General features: G+C 33.5%; 3 protein-coding genes across 4 annotated transcripts; 1 reads left to right on the top strand and 2 right to left on the bottom strand.

Moving 5' to 3' along the window:
* Window positions 1–690: 690 nt before the first annotated feature.
* On the bottom strand, window positions 691–6290 carry LOC108206262 (tubulin-folding cofactor E). 2 transcript variants are annotated; one of them, XM_017376507.2, is made up of 15 exons: window positions 5868–6289; window positions 5592–5762; window positions 5115–5161; window positions 4398–4541; window positions 4247–4321; window positions 3672–3781; window positions 3440–3582; window positions 3286–3347; window positions 2871–2978; window positions 2754–2788; window positions 1917–1982; window positions 1514–1605; window positions 1355–1431; window positions 1204–1281; window positions 691–1036 (listed from the first exon to the last, which is right to left on the bottom strand). In XM_017376507.2, the coding sequence occupies exons 1-15, from the start codon at window positions 6157–6159 to the stop codon at window positions 938–940; spliced, it is 1599 nt and encodes a 532-aa protein (XP_017231996.1). In that variant the 5' UTR covers window positions 6160–6289; the 3' UTR covers window positions 691–937. The 2 variants fall into 2 exon arrangements, with proteins under 2 accessions (XP_017231996.1, XP_063943504.1); XM_064087434.1 differs by lacking the exon at window positions 4398–4541 and having other exon boundaries at window positions 5868–6290.
* A 1080-nt stretch (window positions 6291–7370) lies between these two features.
* Window positions 7371–8717, bottom strand: LOC108206513 (uncharacterized). Its single transcript, XM_017376838.2, has one exon. It carries the CDS (start codon window positions 8700–8702, stop codon window positions 7425–7427), a length of 1278 nt encoding a protein of 425 aa, XP_017232327.1. The 5' UTR covers window positions 8703–8717; the 3' UTR covers window positions 7371–7424.
* A 589-nt stretch (window positions 8718–9306) lies between these two features.
* On the top strand, window positions 9307–11247 carry LOC108207521 (uncharacterized). Its single transcript, XM_064087433.1, has 2 exons — window positions 9307–9553; window positions 9843–11247. The coding sequence occupies exons 1-2, from the start codon at window positions 9551–9553 to the stop codon at window positions 10671–10673; spliced, it is 834 nt and encodes a 277-aa protein (XP_063943503.1). The 5' UTR covers window positions 9307–9550; the 3' UTR covers window positions 10674–11247.
* The last annotated feature ends 7834 nt before the right edge of the window (window positions 11248–19081 follow it).

Here is a 19081-nt window from a genome sequence, read left to right as displayed (position 1 = left end):
AAATTCTAGAAAATTAGGACCGAACCGGACCGAAATTATTCGGTTCGGTCCGGTTTTTCGGTTTCGGTTCGGTTTTGCTCAGCCCTAGCTGAGAACCATATGATCTGATTAACTCTTTCTACTAGTGTTACAAAAATCGGAAATCGGACCTAATCGGTTGAGCTACCGATTCAAGGATTAATCGGAAGGATTAATCGGAGTTAAAATCGGGTTTATTTTAATATTAAAATATTGTCTAATAGTTAGTTATTATTATATTAGCTATTTAGTAACTAATATATTTACTGTATTCATAAACTCTATAATTATTCATATTTAAAGTAATATAGTATTTTAATTTTAATAATTTATCATATATACTTTGATTATGAAATATATACAAGGATTAATCGGATTTCAAAAATCGGATCGGTGACCGACCTTGCAGGGGATTAATCGGGGATTAATCGGTTAAATCGGGGATTTTTAAAACACTGCTTTCTACGTATAAAGCAGTTAAAAGTATGACTGCATGATTGGTGTTTTTGCCCTTTTTGCCTATCTCTCGAGGGATGCTCACACTTTTTTGATCCCGTGCTGATGGCCTGGGAAAAGAACATGGCAGGTCTGAGAAATAGAGTAATGAATTGTCTACTTATCTAGTCTACAGGACTCTCAGGCCATTATCTATGCGTGTCTGCTCAATTTACGGATCAAATTACACTTCAATGCTTATTAGAAAATGGATTAAGAGATTTATAATGTTAGTATTAATAGCTGACTCGTTTAATTGCAAAGGCTTACAACTTGCAACTTGCAACTTACAGTCATAAGACCAATGTGCAATACGTTTTCGGCCATGCTTGCCAGTACAACATTAAACTTCTGCAATTAGAACTCATGACACATAGCAAAGTTTGACATCTGTTTTGCGGCCTGAAACAAATGTGCCTTCATGCTAGTTCTCTTCATCTATCAGAATGGTAGAGTCGTTGCAAACTCCAGCCTCAGTCAAGGAAGCCATATCATCATCAAGCACCAATGGCAATGGAGACCCCTACAAAATAAAATTAACAGTATTTAAACGCCTTTTGCATTAATAATAACTGTGCACAGTTTTGACAGTCTGGACACTTGATGGAAGCTAAGGAAATGGGACACCCTGTTTTATAACCAAATAAATGGAGTAGGATCAAAGATGCAGAGGTAGATGTTGGTATGTACCTCTTCTTGGAGAAACAATCTTGGTTTTATCGCCTTGAACCTAAAAAAGCTCCCACTGAGATTCTTTAGCTTGCCAACCTATATTAAGGGAAAGCAATTTAAACTAGCTCTTAACAACATGGACTAGGTTTTGAGAAATAAAAATGTTTACTGTTGTGCTTGCTGGAAGCTTCTTTGTCATTGGGGGTTTTTCACCGATTGATGCTCCTACGCACTTTAAAGTGATGGCTACAAAAAAAACATGTCAAACTTATAAAGTTTTTATCAGAGTAGTCCTCGAAAAATTCTAGGCATGGATTAAACTACTTACAAAGAAGGCCAGAAGCCATTTTCTGAGGGACTGTTGCTTGACTTGATGGCCTTTCATCCTCAATTCCATGATATGTTTTAAGCTCAAAGAACCTTCAGTCAATATTTAAGCCATTAGTAAACAAATAGCATAGCATATAAACTTTCTTAGACCGGAAATTGCTTGTTGTCCATGTGAAATGGTTTTCAGGTTTCATAGTAGTGCCATAATAGCCTTTCAGAAGTTCTTTTTTATTTGCTCCTTGCCTGGTAAGGTGAAAAATACTTGACTATGATGGATCAAAGCCTAAGCCAAGAGTTTTACTGAGATCATGGGCTTAAAATGCATATCAATTACTAGGCGGCATATATGGGCATCAATCATTATAATCTCATTTATGTTGGATATTAAGAACCTAAAATACCTTGGATGACGCTGCTTTATTACTTCCTGGTTGCCTTGGAGCTCTGATATCACAGAGCGTACATAACTGCAAGGAAAATCCAAGTCAGACAAGAACCAGATACTTTTATCGTTTGCCATTTTGGGATTAGTATTCAGAATGAAAGTCGTCTAAAACGTATCAGCAGAAGCTAAAGAAACGGTTATACAAAAAAGAATAGATCCAAGACTCCCATCCCGTAGAGAATTGAAGTTATAGTCCACTAAACTAGTAGCACAGTAGCAGGACCTACTGTGAAGAAGGTTGACCCCCGCTAAACAAACCACCTTCAAGGTCTTTCTATAAAATCCAGACAGTTTTAGAATAAAATCCAGACAATTTTAGAATCAGACTTATGCGCCACTGAGAGATTATTCTCTCTGTCCCAAAATAATAGTCACTTGGACTTTTTGCACATAATTTGAGGTGCAGAAAAAAAATATTTCTACATATTATTTTTCAAATTTTCTTTTTCTGAATATTTTTGTTCATAAAAAGAAAATTTGAAAAATAATGTGCCTTTTTTTTTCCTTTTGCACCTCAAATTATATGATAAAGGTCGAAGCAACTATTATTTTGGGACAGAGAAAGAATCTCCTAAATTTTAATAAATCACCTCTACAGACACTTAACCACCTACTGCAAGTGCAAAATCAGCGCTGCCTAGTTTTTCAAAACTTATTAATAGATAAAGCATGTCATCTTTAAGAATATATTAAAATACTCTAGACGGTTCAAGAAATTAATGCAAAGTCAAGGACATTTATATTAATATTGATGCATAGAAAGTAACATATGATGTCACGAAGAAGTAAGTACCGAATCTCAGAGTCTTTCCTTTCCCGAGGACTTATCTGGAAAAGCAAAACAAAGATGCATCAAATTCATATTTTCCACTGAAAGCAATGAGTCGCCTAAACATACTTATCAAGATACCTCACTCCCATTCAAAATATGAACTTTTGCTAATCTGGCAATCAGAACATATCTTGCAATGCCACCTTTTCCTGGATCACTAACCGGATTTCCGGAAAGCCTTATATCCTTGTCGACACAACAAAAACCAGATTAGAAGACATCAGTTTGCGAAAGAAAAAGAACAAGTGAACCCTGTCTCTAACTGAACAACAATATGAATAAGTTTAAACGCAAAAGCGAAAAAAGTACAGCCAGATTGGGCTGGTGACAAAAACTAAAAGTCATCTATCCACACAAAAATACAAATCATTGACTAATCAAACTTTTGCTAGAAAGGGATACTTCGACGGCACATGCAGTTTACGCTAGAATTCATACACACATACTAATAGAAAGAACACCAAAATTAAGCAGTACATGCACTAAATCTTACCGTTAATCTTGGAAAACTATTAAGCGAGTCAACAGAAGCTAGATCGCCAATGTTATTACCTCCTGGATATGTAAGACAAATAATTAACTGGTAACCACAATCAATTAATACAACAAAAACTTAATTCCAAACCAAAAAGGAGTTCCAGAATCACCAAGAAGAAGGCAACACAAATTTTGGAAAGGCACAATATCTTTCTCAAATGATTCACAACCACTGGCCAACTTTTGTATTGCAACATTATCTGGGTACCGTATGCAGTTCAGATCATTCTTGTTCAGATGTAGCTGCTCCAAGCTGAATTTAAAGACTACATATTTTGTCACAGAAGAAAAGTTGTGAATTGTGATAAACAAAAAAAATACCAAAACTTTTTTTGAAGATACCTTTGTAGGTGAGAAAGTTTCAAGATTTCATTCCAATCAGCTAGGCAGTTATCCTCTAAATTGAGAAGGCGCAAATGAATAAATCCTTGTACAGTCGTGGAAGATGTTGGCTACAAATAATTCATCAAAAAAAAAATTCATATATTAGAAAATTAAATAATAAAACAGAATTTCTAATCACCATAAGGCCATACACGAGCAGACACCTGAAATCAGTACATGGGCACAAATTTGACTAAAGTCTGAAAACAGATTTGACCATTTCAACATGAGCACAAGATCCTATAAATGTTTCCATAAGTCGTGACCTCTTGTGTTTTTGTATTATGTGGTTGTTTGAGCTAACCTACAAGGACGTACTTGTATCACTCCCAGTGTGCATACACTCAAAGTTTATGGTATGACTGATAATAAATTTTTTAAAAAGATGAGATGTTTGAAATCAGCTTAATTACGTCTAATAGTGAGCCTATTTGCAGTGGTTCTAAGGAGTAGCAGGTGTATGACGCTTCTTATATTCCACATATTGGCAAGTGCATAATCAAACTTTCCATGTGGATATATATATAACAAACCTGTATATTCTTCACTTTGTTTCCCATAAGATGCAATTCTTCAATTAATGGAAGTGAATCTTTAAGTAGTTCAACCTGCAAAAGTAAATAGACCACACCCTTAGTCTAATACTTTATGAACTAAAGAAAATATAAATAAGTGACTGCTTACTTGGGTCCAGTTGAGTCCAGTATTATTCAAAACAAGAATTTTAATGTTCTTCAATTGCAAACCCACTACATGATGTGACATTCTATTATAAGATAGATTTAAAGCCACGAGAGCTGGTAATTCATTACAGATGATGCCAACATCCTGCAATAACACCAAGACCTAAAATAAGAAAGTGATCCCAGCTTCTAGCGAAGTAGCAGGTCAATATTCACCAAAATTGGTTCAAAGAATCATATGAGGCATGAATAGTAAAGGATGAGAGAAACCCACTTACAGAGGGCATATTTCACAAGCTAGACAACCTGTGTTAAAACATCCATACACATAATAGTAATTTCTCCTGATCCTTATATAAGTGTAATATCTACAGTTATTTTCAGTAATCGGCAAACTTAGTTAAACAAAGAAAAATTTGCAAAATACGTCCAATTAATCATAATTTAATAAATTATATGTTACTTTAAAAACAGAAAATTCAGTCACCTGAGGTAAGGAAGTAGCTGGTACCAAATTATTAAAAATCTAGATTTAGATGCTTGGATAGGAAATATCAATATTACTTGCTGAACCAACTAGTTGATACATTTGCTCTTCACAGAATTATATATTTATATGCACTTTCATATAAATTCAGATACTAAATACTTCAGCTAAAATTGACTGAACAATCGACCAATGCAGCATAATGAAACATAGATTTTCTGGAACACATACTTCCCATTCTGAAAGCAAATTTCCTGTCAAGTCAAGCTCCTTTAGATCTGCAAGTGACAGAAAGATCAACCACAAGCAACATTAAAATCCAATAGAAAATCAAGACAAGGGATGGACGATGGTAGTTTAGGCACAAACTTAAAACTTAAAAACAAACAACAATTCCAATTTTGAATGATTTTTCGCTAGAAGGCTAAATTTAACACACATATAAGAGACCAGGAAAATAAAAGGAAGCGGAAGACATGGGCAAATCCGGCTTCAAACATGTTTGTCCAGTAAGATTATATAATTGTTAAGACTGTTTCCATCAGGTGAAGGAGTTTCGACAGATAGTATCTTCTTCATGGTTTGACATCACTAATTCAAACCAAATGATAAAATCTCCATCAAAAGTACAAACTATACGAAGTTAACAACACCGAGATCTCCAAAAAGGTTTAGCGATGCATATCACAATAAAAATGTTAAGCTTACTTGGTACACTAACACTGAGTTCAGAAGGAGGCCCACAAGAGCTAACCCCTAAATAAAACAATGATGCACTAGTCAAATCCTCAAAGCAGTTGAGCTTGTTTTGAATTTTATCTTTGCCCAAGAGCTGAACAGAGACTCTTCTGTTTGTAGCAGAAAGAACATACATTTCATCTGTAATTTCCAAAAGCCCAAATTTACTGTCAAAGATTCATTTTTGAGGGGACCAAAAATCAAAGTTTGATACTTTAAGATACATTACACAAAAATTAAACATACCCTCTTCTTCTTTAGTTGAGGTTGATCGATATCTAAGATCAAGAGCTTGTAAAAAAGAAATCCCAGAACTCAACTTGTGGGGCCGGACAAAAGAGGCTGATGTTGCAGATTTAGCTTGGAAATAGCGAACCCCATTAACGGACCCATCGTGCTTGCCTTGAGCATCATTGTCCCATTCGATACCTACCCACTCACCGGAGTAGCCTTCTACTTCTCCCACATACTTTACAGTACCGATTCTCCGGCAATCCCCAACCGAGTGGACTCGCTGTCCGATCTTCAACTCAGCCATTTCACAGCATGGAATGCAGTCTCACTTTAATTCTGTGTACGATTAAACAATTAGGGGTTTTTCAAACTGTTCCGACTAACCTATTTGCCCACAACAAAATTAACAGTTACCTGTATTTTAGAGAAGTGTGACATATAATCGTCTGGTTCTCAACCGTTAGATGAATATCCGCGATTAGGGTTATAATAAAATTTTAACATGTAAAACGATTTTAACCGCGCGGGGACATCACAAAAACATTTTATTATTACTAGCCTTTAACCCGTGCGAAGCACGGGCGGGTATACAACTCGTAATTTATTATTTATAATTTAAATTTTAATATTATTTTAGTAGTATTTTAGTATCAATGAATTGAATTTTAATTAAATTATATTAACTAACTAATTATATTTTCTCGAAAAAATTCAACTTTTATAATTTATTATCTATTTATAAATATTTTGTTGTTATTAATATGTGGATACTATATTTGTCGTGTAACGGATTAGAGTTAAAAAGAGTTATACGAAGGATCTTGTTTTTAAAAAAAGTATTGAAAATTGGATATTTATAACTTTATTATAACATCATTATAATTTTTTTCTGAAATATTATATGATGATGTATTATGATGAGTGTTTTTAGTATATGAAACTGTTTAACAGTGTATGCGCATGTTATAGAATTCTAGTTTCAGAGGGAGAGTACCAAATAAAAAAACATAACATGACCATACCAAAATTTTGTACGACTACAAATTATACTCATGTTGGCTTATTATAGTATAGTATAGATTAATATAGCCAGCTAATGTTATTGATATTTAATTTATTTTTTTTCAAATGAAAAATATAACTTGATAATTATTAGGAAGTCGAAGTGTGAATAAGTTGAAGTTACTATAAAATAATAGGAGGGTTTTAATAGTGGTTTTCAAAGATAGTTCTTTGGTAATAATTTTAATATATAAATATTTTAACCTATAATATAAGAATTATGATTTTGATGAAGTTTAGGATTAAAAATTTTATCAGGAAAGATGAAAAACAGTTTTTCTTTTTTAGTATGGGCCATGGGATATATTTTCTCCAAAAGTATTTTTTAGCCAAAAACTGTTTTTAGATTTATTTTATTTGTTTTTCAAGAAAAAAAAATTATGTTGCTATTCCCCATCAGATATAGTAAACGGGACTAATATGTCAGAACAATCAATTCAAATTCAAGAACCCATTTACATGGGAAAAAACATGTTAGACTAATCACATATACCCCTATACAGCAGTTCAATAAGCAGCAGCCTCTTCTATTGCAACTTCAGGTACGGGTGAACTGCTAGTAAACTCGGATACTGGAGAACTATCAGCGGTGGTTCTGGTGGTAGTCATTGCAAGTTCAGATACGGGGGAACTGCTGCTAGTAAGTTCAGATACTGGGGAACTACTACCGTTTGTTGTGGTTGTAACCATGGCTAGTTCATCTGAGCTTTTGGGCGCAGGTACTTGTAATTGCGTATAGTGAATTTCGATCTGTAGGCGCTGATGAAGGGGTGTTGATGCCATTAAACCTTTCTTAATGTCTGCTTGTAATTCCCGTATAGGGATTGCAGCTAAAAAGCTCTTTATGTACTCCTTGCAAGAATCCTTTCCTTGACAAACCACCACCTCTTCATTGTCACTCTTCACTAATACATCAGGCTCATATACTGCACCATCTACAGAATGCTCTTTACAATCCACCTGGTTAGCCTGCTGATTTCTAAGTTCCGCTTCCGCAACAACTATCTGCTTGTCGGTAGGCTTTTCTTCTACCGGCTTTGTAGCATCAGTGGGCAGCTTGCATATAGTTGTGTTCCTGTCAAATTTCAAAATGTAAGCCTGATCGCATCCCTCATAGAGCCTCTCCCCTAATGTATCGATGATGTAATAAGCTTCCGGGTCAACCTTGAGGACAAAAAAATGGTCATTCCAACTAACAATATAAATTAGTGATTCACCACGAGTTGAACATTCTGATCCTGCACGGCTAATCTCATCCCACATGTTGTCAAAGGACATGGCACCATGTAAAAAGTCAAATCTCCCTTCCTCCATTTCATCAGGATGAAAAAACCCAATGAAGGACTTTTCAGGAACAACAAACAGAGATCTTATTTTGGCTTGAAGGACAGTTTCCAAGTCAAAGTGTTTGTCAGGAAACCTGTCCCTGTGTGATTCATCTTCACAGAGGTTTCTCCACTCTAGCGAGCCTTCTCTGATCAAAGCATCAAACTGTGACTTGATAGGCATCAATTTCTGGTTGTTCTGGAACCAATCAGCTATGACGGCAACGAGAGCTGTGCATGCACTTTCACCTGCTGCACGCTCACTTCTCTGATCAATTGAAGCAAAGAATGCCTGTGTTTGGAGCTTCATGTGCCCATCTCGACTAGTTACTTCCTTCTGTTCCCATCTACCGATAGCAAAATTGTCTTCCCCAAACTCTGATACTGATGATCGGTGAGCGCTTGAGTCTTCATCAGTCTTGCTCTGGCACAGATTACGACAATAAAGACTTAATAACATTCAACTCACAGCAGAAACAAATGTACATTATGCACTTCATTAATTAACAAAGGACTCGGGAAAAAAGTCTGCTGCAATCCATTCTATATCAAGACTGGAAGAATAATGATGTTTAATATCATGTAAAAAAATTGCCATAGGTTCCAGACCCAAAAATTATAAAAACTAAACCTTCTGACTGAGCAATTGATCAAAAAAAAATATATGCTGTAAATGTTTTTTGAACTAAATTAATTTGAGGACCAAAGTAAACAGAGACTCAGCAAACTCTTGAACTCTAGAACTACCCTTTCAACATCATTTTAACCAAACAGGTTGAAGAAACAGATTCTATTCTCTGAATGTAGGCTTGTCAATTATGTAAGTCTAACCATGAGAACTTCAAAACAACACAGACCTCACTGCAACTACTTGATCTCTTTACTCTTATATATATTTTAAGATATGTGTAAAACGATAAAAAGAAACTGTAGAAAAATGAGATAGACGGAAATAGTATAAAATAATGATAATAAGATTTTGCTAAGCTTATTTCATTTGCAAGAGATTATGGATTGATAATTTTATAAAAAAGTTCATATTTGAGAATATGATACTGATGTCCCAAAATATGAAAAAGAAAAAGTAATCTAATACCCGACCCGTTTAACCTCCAATCCCTGTTATGAAGCATATACTGAAACAAACCCTTGTTGCCGCACTGGTCTTCTTACACTGAAATTGAGTAAAATGAGCTTGTCAAAACACAAGCACACGCCCTCGTACGACTTCCCCGAAGAGCTCTTGTCCGAAATATTCAAAAGGCTCCCTGTCAAGTATGTCTTACGTTGTGGAGCTGTCCAAAAATCATGGTATCATCTCATTAGAACTCCCTTGTTTATCTCTATTCACTCTAATTATCAGAAACTGACAGCCCATGTTAATCCTAAGTATCTACTTTTCCATGATACTAGTATCACTCAAGTTAAAGTGCGTTTAGATGATGCACAATGTAATGAATATTGCAAATTTGAGTATCCGCTTGACTTGCCCACTTGTTTGTGGAATTTGCAATCAAATGGTTTAATCTGTTTGTCTAATATGTTTAATGAAAATGTGGGTTATAATCCCGACATTTATCTCTGGAATCCTCTTGTTCAGAAATTTAGGAATGTGCCGGACTCTCCCTTTTCGATGTTTACATTTAGGGAGACTAAGTGGAATGCTTTAGCTTTTGGGTTTTTGCCGGAAGTTAATGATTATGTTGTGGTACATGTTATCAAACCTATTTCGACGGCTGCACCCCCTTGCTACTTAATTTCTAATCCTGACATAGGTTATGAAGAATACCCACACTCAGTCAAGATTGGTGTTTATAGTCTCAACAGTAATTCTTGGAAGGAAGTATGTCAGGATAAGGTATTTGTTGATTACATGAGTACGGATGTATCGGTATTTGTTGATGGTACTGCATTTTGGGTAGGCTATAATAATGAGGATTTGTGCCAGTTAGTTATGTACTTTGATACGAAGACAAATGTACTGGGACAAGTCATTTTACCTGATGACATTATATTTCGTGCATGTCAGCTTGAGAATCCACTTATTCTTCCATTTGGTCAATCGATTGCTTACTTTGTTGAGGTCGGTGAGGATGATGCAAGCGAGGATGATGAGGACTATGGATCTCCTCATATGGACATATGGGTATTGAACAAAGATACGATGGGTGAGTTTTCTTGGGAGGAAAAGATGAGTGTTACTTTAAGTGAAAATGTTTGGCCTGAAGTCTTGGGTATAAGGAACAATGGTGAGCCAATACAAGCAAAATTGGACAAACTGATTTCATATGATCTTGATACTCATGAACCATATGTTTTTGTTGAATCATGTGAACATTTGACTCCAACTCCCTATTACAAGGAGGGCTCTAAATCACCTTTTGTCATTCGTCCTTTCTTGGAAACTCTACTTTTTCTTGATATGGATTGAGAAATTTGAACGAAATGTTTGTCGGACCCTTGTTATCGCAATACGAACTTGCTAGAGTTCTTTAACTCTTCATTTTTCTAGATAGAGAATTAGAGATGATGATGTAGACGTCATTATTTGTGCATCAAAAGTGGACCTCGAACTAAGATTTCAACAAATGATTGCTAGTGACATGGCTCGTCTGAATTTAAGGAATCCAGTGTTGAATCAGGCAAGTGCTTCCCATTTGACAACTTCATGGCAATTCCGGTTCCTATGGTATTAGCAGAACTCGAGTATAGCAGATAGATGTTATGGGGAAGGTTAAAAACAGATAGTAGCTATACTACCTCTGTTGAAGTTGTAAGCAACACAAAGGGAAGCTAATTGTCTTAATTTCTTATGTTTTTGATAAAGTTCTAATGGAAGTGTGTTTATGATCAATAGCTAATGTAAGTGTACCCTATATCTTTTGTCATAGTAGTTCATCCTGTTAAAGAAAGAGAGTCGTAGTTGTTGTTGCTTAATAAACCTCGTTCTACTGTAGCTAAGCTTTGTGTTTAGTTGTCAATTGAAATGTATATTATTGAAGATATCATATGATCCGATTCAGACGAAGAAGATGAGTATGTAACTCCTCATTCTGACGTTTGGGTATTGAAAGACAATAGGGCAGGTGAGTTCTGTCATTAGTAAAGATGATAATGTTGGGAAACAAGTTTCCTTGCGATTCCAGTTCCTACAGTATCAGCAGCAGCAGGACGGAAACATAGCAGATTGATGTCAAGGGGGAGGTAAGAAACAGATGACAACGATACTACCTCTGTAACTCTGCTGCAGTCGTAAAGCAACACACTGGGGAGCTAATTGTCTAAAGACAGACAAAATAAGCGAGCCAAAAGTTGCTATTGCTTTAAAAGGGAAAGCAACGATAGTGTCATTTTGCTTCAGTATCCTTGTCAAAATCAATGTTAGGCTTGCAGTTGAGACCTGAGTGTACTCGCGATCTCTTATATCTAGAGGCAAGAGTGATCTACGTGCAATGGTAGCTTATCTACAAATTACACCCTGATTTCCAGTTTCAGATAGATCAAAGCCAGCTTTTATGTTCTTGGTGAAACCCTGCAGATCATCGATGCTTGCACTCCTTTCTCAGACCTTTTCCGTAGCAGTTTCTCTTATGGCATGTATCAGGCTCCACTCATGAGGAGCAAGTCCAGGCAATGAAGACACAAATAGATACTCTGTTAAGTTCCATTTTATTCATCACTTTGCTTCATCAACAGCTCGCACAAACACCTTGTAAAGTAACAAGGTCACAAAAATTAGCCATGGAATTCTGGTTTAGGTTCTTCTACATGAAAAATAAATTGAAGATAACCCATATTTAGCGCTAGGTTAACTAACAGTTTCCGCTGGTGAAGCATATCTGATAATTAAAAGATCTTTTCCATCATATACTAAAAACATATTTATATCGGAGATATCCGAAAATTGTCAAAAATACCACCGTAAATTGTCAAAAATACCATCGTTTTTTTTTTTTGACAATGCAGGCTTACATGCCTTATCGTGCTCACCACTTTTGTTAAATAAGTGATAAGAATATCCGTTTTGAAGTTTTGATCATTTCTGCTAGATGGATATCTGATTTTATTTACCATCACAGCAAACTTTATTCTCTTATTTTTCTAGAAGAACATGTTTTTTGTCCAATAAAATAATTTAAAAATACATATCAAGTTATCTGTCTGAAAATTATAATTTATTGTCAAATAGTTGGATACACGGTCTTGAAAATTATAGCATATCATCATGTATATAGAAATCGAAAAAAGTCATTTTCCTCATAAGCTTGTTTTTTTTTATAAATATATTACTTAATACAATTTTGAGCAGTATTTAAAATGTTTGTAATTAATCCTTGAAGAAAATATATAAAATATCTCCGATAAATTTTGAATAATGAATAGAGTTCTGATTCCCCATTCTTGATGCAAGGTTACTCCCCAATGCACAATTGAAGCCTTGAAAAAAGAAACCCTAGTTCCCACCCCACAGGTCTTGCTCTGATGAATCAAGTAACAATGAGCTTGTCAAAGCCCAAGAAGAAGCCCTCCTACTACTTCCCAGAAGAGATCTTGTCCGAAGTTTTCAAAAGGCTCCCAGTCAAGTACGTCTTACGTTGTTCTGCTGTCCAAAAATCATGGTATCATATCATAAAATCTCCTTTGTTTATCTCTCAACACTGCAATCATCAAAAAATGACAGCCCATGTTAATCGTAAGGCCATCTCCAGCAGTTGTGATTCAAAAATCCAAATTTGGATCAGATCTAAATTCTGATCCAAAATTCTGACCAACTCTAGCAGCGTGATCCAAATTTTAATCCGATTTACCTTTTTTATATTATATTACATAAATTTCATATTAAACTATATAATCATAAATTTAATATTTAATCTTTATTAACTACTTATATTATATTTAATGCATTTTATGTATTTTTTATTTTATGCATGGATTGTACCCTTTTTTTTAATTTCAATGAAATTTGCTTTCCTATTATTTTAAATTTTTTACTAAAACATTAGTTTTATTAATTATTAATTATAAACTATTAATAATTAAATATTAATAATTGCAAATATTTTAAGCCCGATAAACGAAAGATTTTAAAATAATAAAATTATTATTTTATAATAAAGTAGGTGATTCAAATTTGGATCAGTGAACAGGCTGATCCAAATTTGGATCAGTACTATTAACTGATTCAAATTTGGATCACTTTTTGGATCACTGCTGGAGGAGAATTTGGGGTAATATGCCTTAAATTTGGATTTTTGAATCACTGTTGGTTTGGCCTAAGTACTTGCTTTTCCATGACACTAGTAACCAACAAATGACACATTGACACTACGTTATGATGATGCACAATGTCCAGAATATTGCACATTTGATTATCCGCTTGACATGCCCGAATGTGCGTGGTATGTGCAATCAAATGGTTTAAATTGATTGTCTAATATATTTGATAAAAATGTGGGTTATGATCCTATCATTTTTCTCTGGAATCCTCTTGCTCAGAAATGGAGGACTGTCCCCAAGTCTCCTCTTTCGACATTCACATTTAGGGAAACTAGGTGGAATGCTTTAGCTTTCCGGTTTTTACCGGAATTTGATGATTATGTTGTGGTACATATTGTCAAACCTAGTTCGACCTGTGAACCTTTGGCATTCGATTTCTTGGGTTTTGACCCTCCTGTGGCCTATGAGCAGTTCCCGCATACAGTCATGATTGGTGTTTATAGTCTAAACACTAATTCTTGGAAGGAAATGAGCCAAGATAAGGTTTTTGTTGGTCGAGTGTCAAGTGATACGGCGGTGTTTGTCAATGGTACTGTTTGGGTAGGGTTTGGTTCCGACGAGTTAAATCAGTTAGTCATGTGCTTTGATACCAAGACAAATATACTGCGAAAAATCATGTTGTCTCCCTACATTGAACTTTTTGGACGTCAGCTTGACAGTCCTCTTATACTTCCATTTGGCCAGTCTATTGCTTATTTTGTTGAGATTGATCAGATGGATCTAGACGAAGAGGGTGACGAAAATGGACTTCCTCATTTGGACATTTGGATATTGAAAGACGATATGATGGATGGGTTGTCTTGGGAGAAAAAGATGAGTGTTACTTTAGGTGAAAATGTTTGGGCTGAAGTCTTGGGTACAAGGGACAACGGTGAGCCAATACAAGCAAAATCAAACAAATTGATTTCATACAATCTTGATACTTATGAGCCATATGATTTTGTTAAATCATGTGCTCATTTGACTCCTTCCTATTACAAGGACGGCTGTAAATCACCTTTTGTCATTCGTCCTTTTGTAGAAACTTTAGTTTTTCATGATATGGATCGGGAGAATTGAAGAAAATGTGAAGCTGGAGTCCTTGTTATCGCAGTAGGAGTTATCTGGAGTTCTTTATTTCTAGATGAAGATGTGGATGTCCTTATTTGTTCGTCAAAAGTGGCCCTCGGACAGGGAAATATGTCAATAATAAGCCAACATATGTATAATTTGTAGTCGTACAAAATTTTGGTTTGGTCATCTCTTTTGTAACTACAAGTCTGTCACATATAAACTTCTCTTACTCTTACAATATTGAAGAGTTTTATACTGTTTAAATTACAAACACTTGAGATATAGTACAAGATAAAAACTCCATCATTATTCTTTTAAATATAATTTATATACTATATCATAATAAATCAACATTGGTATAATTTGTAGTTGTCCAAAAAATATAACCAATTGGTAAATATAATCAGGTTAAAATCCAATTCATCAATTCTAAAATACTAATAAGATGATGTTAAAATTTAAATTATAATTAATAAATTACGAAAAAGCCAACATGGGTATAATTTGTAGTCGTACAAAATTTTGGTTTGGTACACTCCTATAAAACTAAAAGTCTGCAACATGTAGATATCTATTAAACAGTTTCATATACTAAAAACACTCCTGTTATGATTTAAATTATAATTAATAATTTACGAATTATATACCCGCCTGTGCTTTGCACGGGTTAAAGGCTAGTATTTAGAATAGTTAAAGCTGATAAAAGCCACATTCTTGAATATTTTTTCTGGTATGAAGAAGCCAAATGCCAAAAGGAGTGGGGGCAATGAAATTAAGTTTTGTTTGTTGAGAGTTGCTTTCATTTCAAAGTCACATTTCACAAGGGGTTTAACTTTTAATAATAGGACCAGTATATGTCACTTGTCCATTTCCTGGTGTAAAGTTAAAAGCTAAATTCACATATCTGAGTTTCAGTTTGTTTAACATAAATCTATCCATGTTAGTTTCACATTAGAGTGCTGTTCTTGGCCATAGCCTATAAGGATGCCAAGATGTGTATCGTCTTAGTACCTATAGAGGATTCCATTAATAAATTTCCAAGAGCAAAATTAAATGGGAGATGGTGTGTGACAATCGTTTTCTGAAAAAAAAAACTTTATGCGCTTTTTTATAGCGGAAATATGAAAATCTGGAATGTGTGTTTAAGCGCTGATAGACAACATGGTCTCCTGTTCACATAAAAAATCATGGTGTCTTTCGGTAATTGTAAGAACCCGGTTCATGAAGAGTTTTTAAGTGAACCTGAAATCTTGTGGCCTTTAGGAGTACCTGCAGATCTGCTGCGTTAGGAATTAATATATTTACTACTGTATAAATTTTGTTTGACCTCGATAAAAGAACAATTTGTCGATCCATGACTAAAGATCAACTTTAACTTGAGTTGGTTTTTTGAGCTTGAGCTTGACTCGGTTGACAACGAATCGGCTGAAAACCAAATGATAGGTCCGTGAATATCTTGAGATCGGATCGAATTGGCAATTGGGTTCAGCTTAAGATAGTGAGAGATAAGTGATAACTATCATTATTACATGAGTTTGTTGCATAATGGAGTACATATTATTTTTGTGAAATAAATAAGGCTTAAAGTGTGAGTTTTGTGTGTAAAATATTAATCACTTGTATCGCAATCATTTCACTAGATAGGTTGGGTAGTCTCAATTCTCAGTAGACTTGTTTCCATTTTTTATTTTTTCTAAATAAGGCTGAATTGATGAAAAAATTAGAGGTACAAATTTTAATTTATACATTATTGATGTTAGAGCTAACTAAACAATAGTCATCGGGCGACCACGCTGGGTGCGCAGGTGGATATTGAGTTTTAGTTATAATTATCTTTTGTTTTGTCAGGAGTTATAATTATCTTTGTTTGACCTGGTTTGTTTTTAATTATGTTAATAATGTTGTGAAACATTGTTTAATTTAATTTACTGGTTTAATTTTTTCTAGTTATCTTCGTTATGTAATGTGCTATAAAACTGCACATTTTATAATATAGATGTAAAATATGATATTCGTAAAAAAAAATTAGTTAAATATAATTAAGCGTTCATTCTGATGTTCGGATTGATTTTAATCTCGGCAACGAAATGAAAAATTATATAATTATTTTTATCTAATTTTCAGATATTGTATAATTAAAGGACTCGAATATATTTTTTTTTTATAATAATATAGTTTATTCATATTTTTATAAATGAATATAATTTATTTTTTAATAATATCATTAATTTCTTAAAATAACATGACTTATAAATTATATCAAAATTATTTTTAATTTGTAAAAACTAAATTAAAATTTATTTTTGATCTCAAAAATATTTTACCTATTAATTTTATTTTCAATAATTTTTTAAACAGCAGTTTTCAGCTCAAAAACTATTTTTAAAAAAAGTGAATACTTCTACACTTTTAAAAAACCTGATTTTCATCTTTTGCCGAAGTTGTTATAGATTTAAGTATCAAAACTCATCAAAAATATTATTTTTTATATTATTATAACTCAAAATAAGCAAATATTAAAAAAAATTACCAATGATTTCTACGACACCAATTTTTTTACGACGACGCACACTTTTTAACAACACTTTTAAGTAGACCCTTTATAAGGGGTGGGGGGATTGATTATAAAGAATATGAGGTAAATATGAAATCGAAAAAAAGAAAAATGAATAAAACTTAAATCAAACACGACGAAGTATGAAGCTAATTACTCCTTTTGTTTTTTAGTTATCCCTTATGCGGCGTTGACAGTATCATAATTTCCAAATAATAATGCTTCGAATGTCATATGCGGAAAATATTATCCCAATTCTCACTTAATATTACATCGTATAACACTATTATATTTTGTAATGTTTATAATGACACTCTACCGCTGAGTTATATCCCTTGTCAAGGTAAAGAAAGGGTCTTAAAAAACTAATGCTATATAATGTAATATTAGGTAAACGTTATATTATTTAACATTTGAAGTCCAAGTCAATGTAAAATTACTCTCCAGAACGCTGTAGCATGTAGTGTTTATAATCTAACGTTAAATGTTATAACGTGTTAGCTTGATGTTCAGGATCATATTTTTAGAATATGAGGCTAGATCGTGTAGTGTATTATCCTTATAACTTAGCGTTACATGATGCAACGTGTTAACTGTGATATTCATGAACTATATTTTTGAAAAATAAATTTAATATATATTAAACTCTAATTTATAAAATTCGGAATCTTTTTTCACCGAACGGCCTCTTAATACAAGACACCCAATCTAGATAATCTCCTTGCATCCTCGAGTAAAAACCTTTACCACTGAGTTGTATCTTACGCATTATAACACGTTAGATAATTATATATACTAGCATTTAACCCGTGCGAAGCACGAGCGGTTATATATTTCATAATTTATTATTTATAACTTAAATTTTAACATTATTTATTAGTGTTTTAATATTAATGAATTGAATTTTAATTAAATTATATTAATTAACGGATTATATTTTCTCACGAAAATTTAGTTTTAACAATTTATTATTTATTTATACATATTTTTCTATTATCAATATATGATAATTTATTATTCATTTAATTTTAAATCAGATTTTTCATATTTCGTATATCTTCATATGTATGAACAAAAGATATTTATCATGTAACGGATTAGAGTTCCACATGTTGTAGATTTGTAGTTGCAGAGGGAGAGTACCGAACTAAAAATTATAAATAAAATTTTGGACAACAAATTATACCTATGTTGACTTATTATAGTATTGTATAGATGAGATATTATATGATAATGTATGTTTTTAGTATTTAAAACTATTTAATAATGTAAGAGTAATAGATCTCCACAACTTGTAATTTTAGAAGGAAAGTACCAAACCAAAAAATATAACTAAAAAGTTGAACTACAAACTATATCAATTATCAATGTTAATTTATTATAGTAAAGTATTGTATAGATCTATTCTATATTAAAAAGGTAAATTAGTTTTGTGGTTTTATATTAAAGGTTTTTAGAAGTGAAGTAATGACGCTGCACCATTTTCTTGGTTGTAATAATATGGTTTTTGGTACATGCCTAAATAGAAAATAGGGAAATTCCTATTGGTACCATTGTAGAATTGGCTTTTCCAAATGATACCAATGACTATTTTGAGCTTCCAAGTGGTAACACCCAACTTTTGACTTCATTCATCACATACCACTCTGTTAATCAAACGTTAATCAAGCTGTTAAGTAGTAATTAAAACCATATTTCCCTCCAAAATACTGTTTCCAGCAAGTTAATACAATATCCAAAACAACCAACAGTCTGAATCAATAATGAACTACAAGGGTTTCACAAATTTCCCAAAATATGTTCTAACCATTTAAAGCATAATAAGCATAATAAAACAGGTCTGATTTAAGGCTGGGATTGAGATGGTGGACATTGAGACATGTTGATTTCAGTGGACTGTGATGTGTTGCCCTTCGTAGTCTGATTTGAAGCTTTCTTTTGCAGAGCTGCAGCTG

This window comes from Daucus carota, chromosome 2, assembly GCF_001625215.2.
Source record: "Daucus carota subsp. sativus chromosome 2, DH1 v3.0, whole genome shotgun sequence".
NCBI lineage: Eukaryota > Viridiplantae > Streptophyta > Magnoliopsida > Apiales > Apiaceae > Daucus > Daucus carota.
Note: the sequence above shows the minus strand (reverse complement) of the source record. Positions and strands in the feature narration are given on the sequence as shown.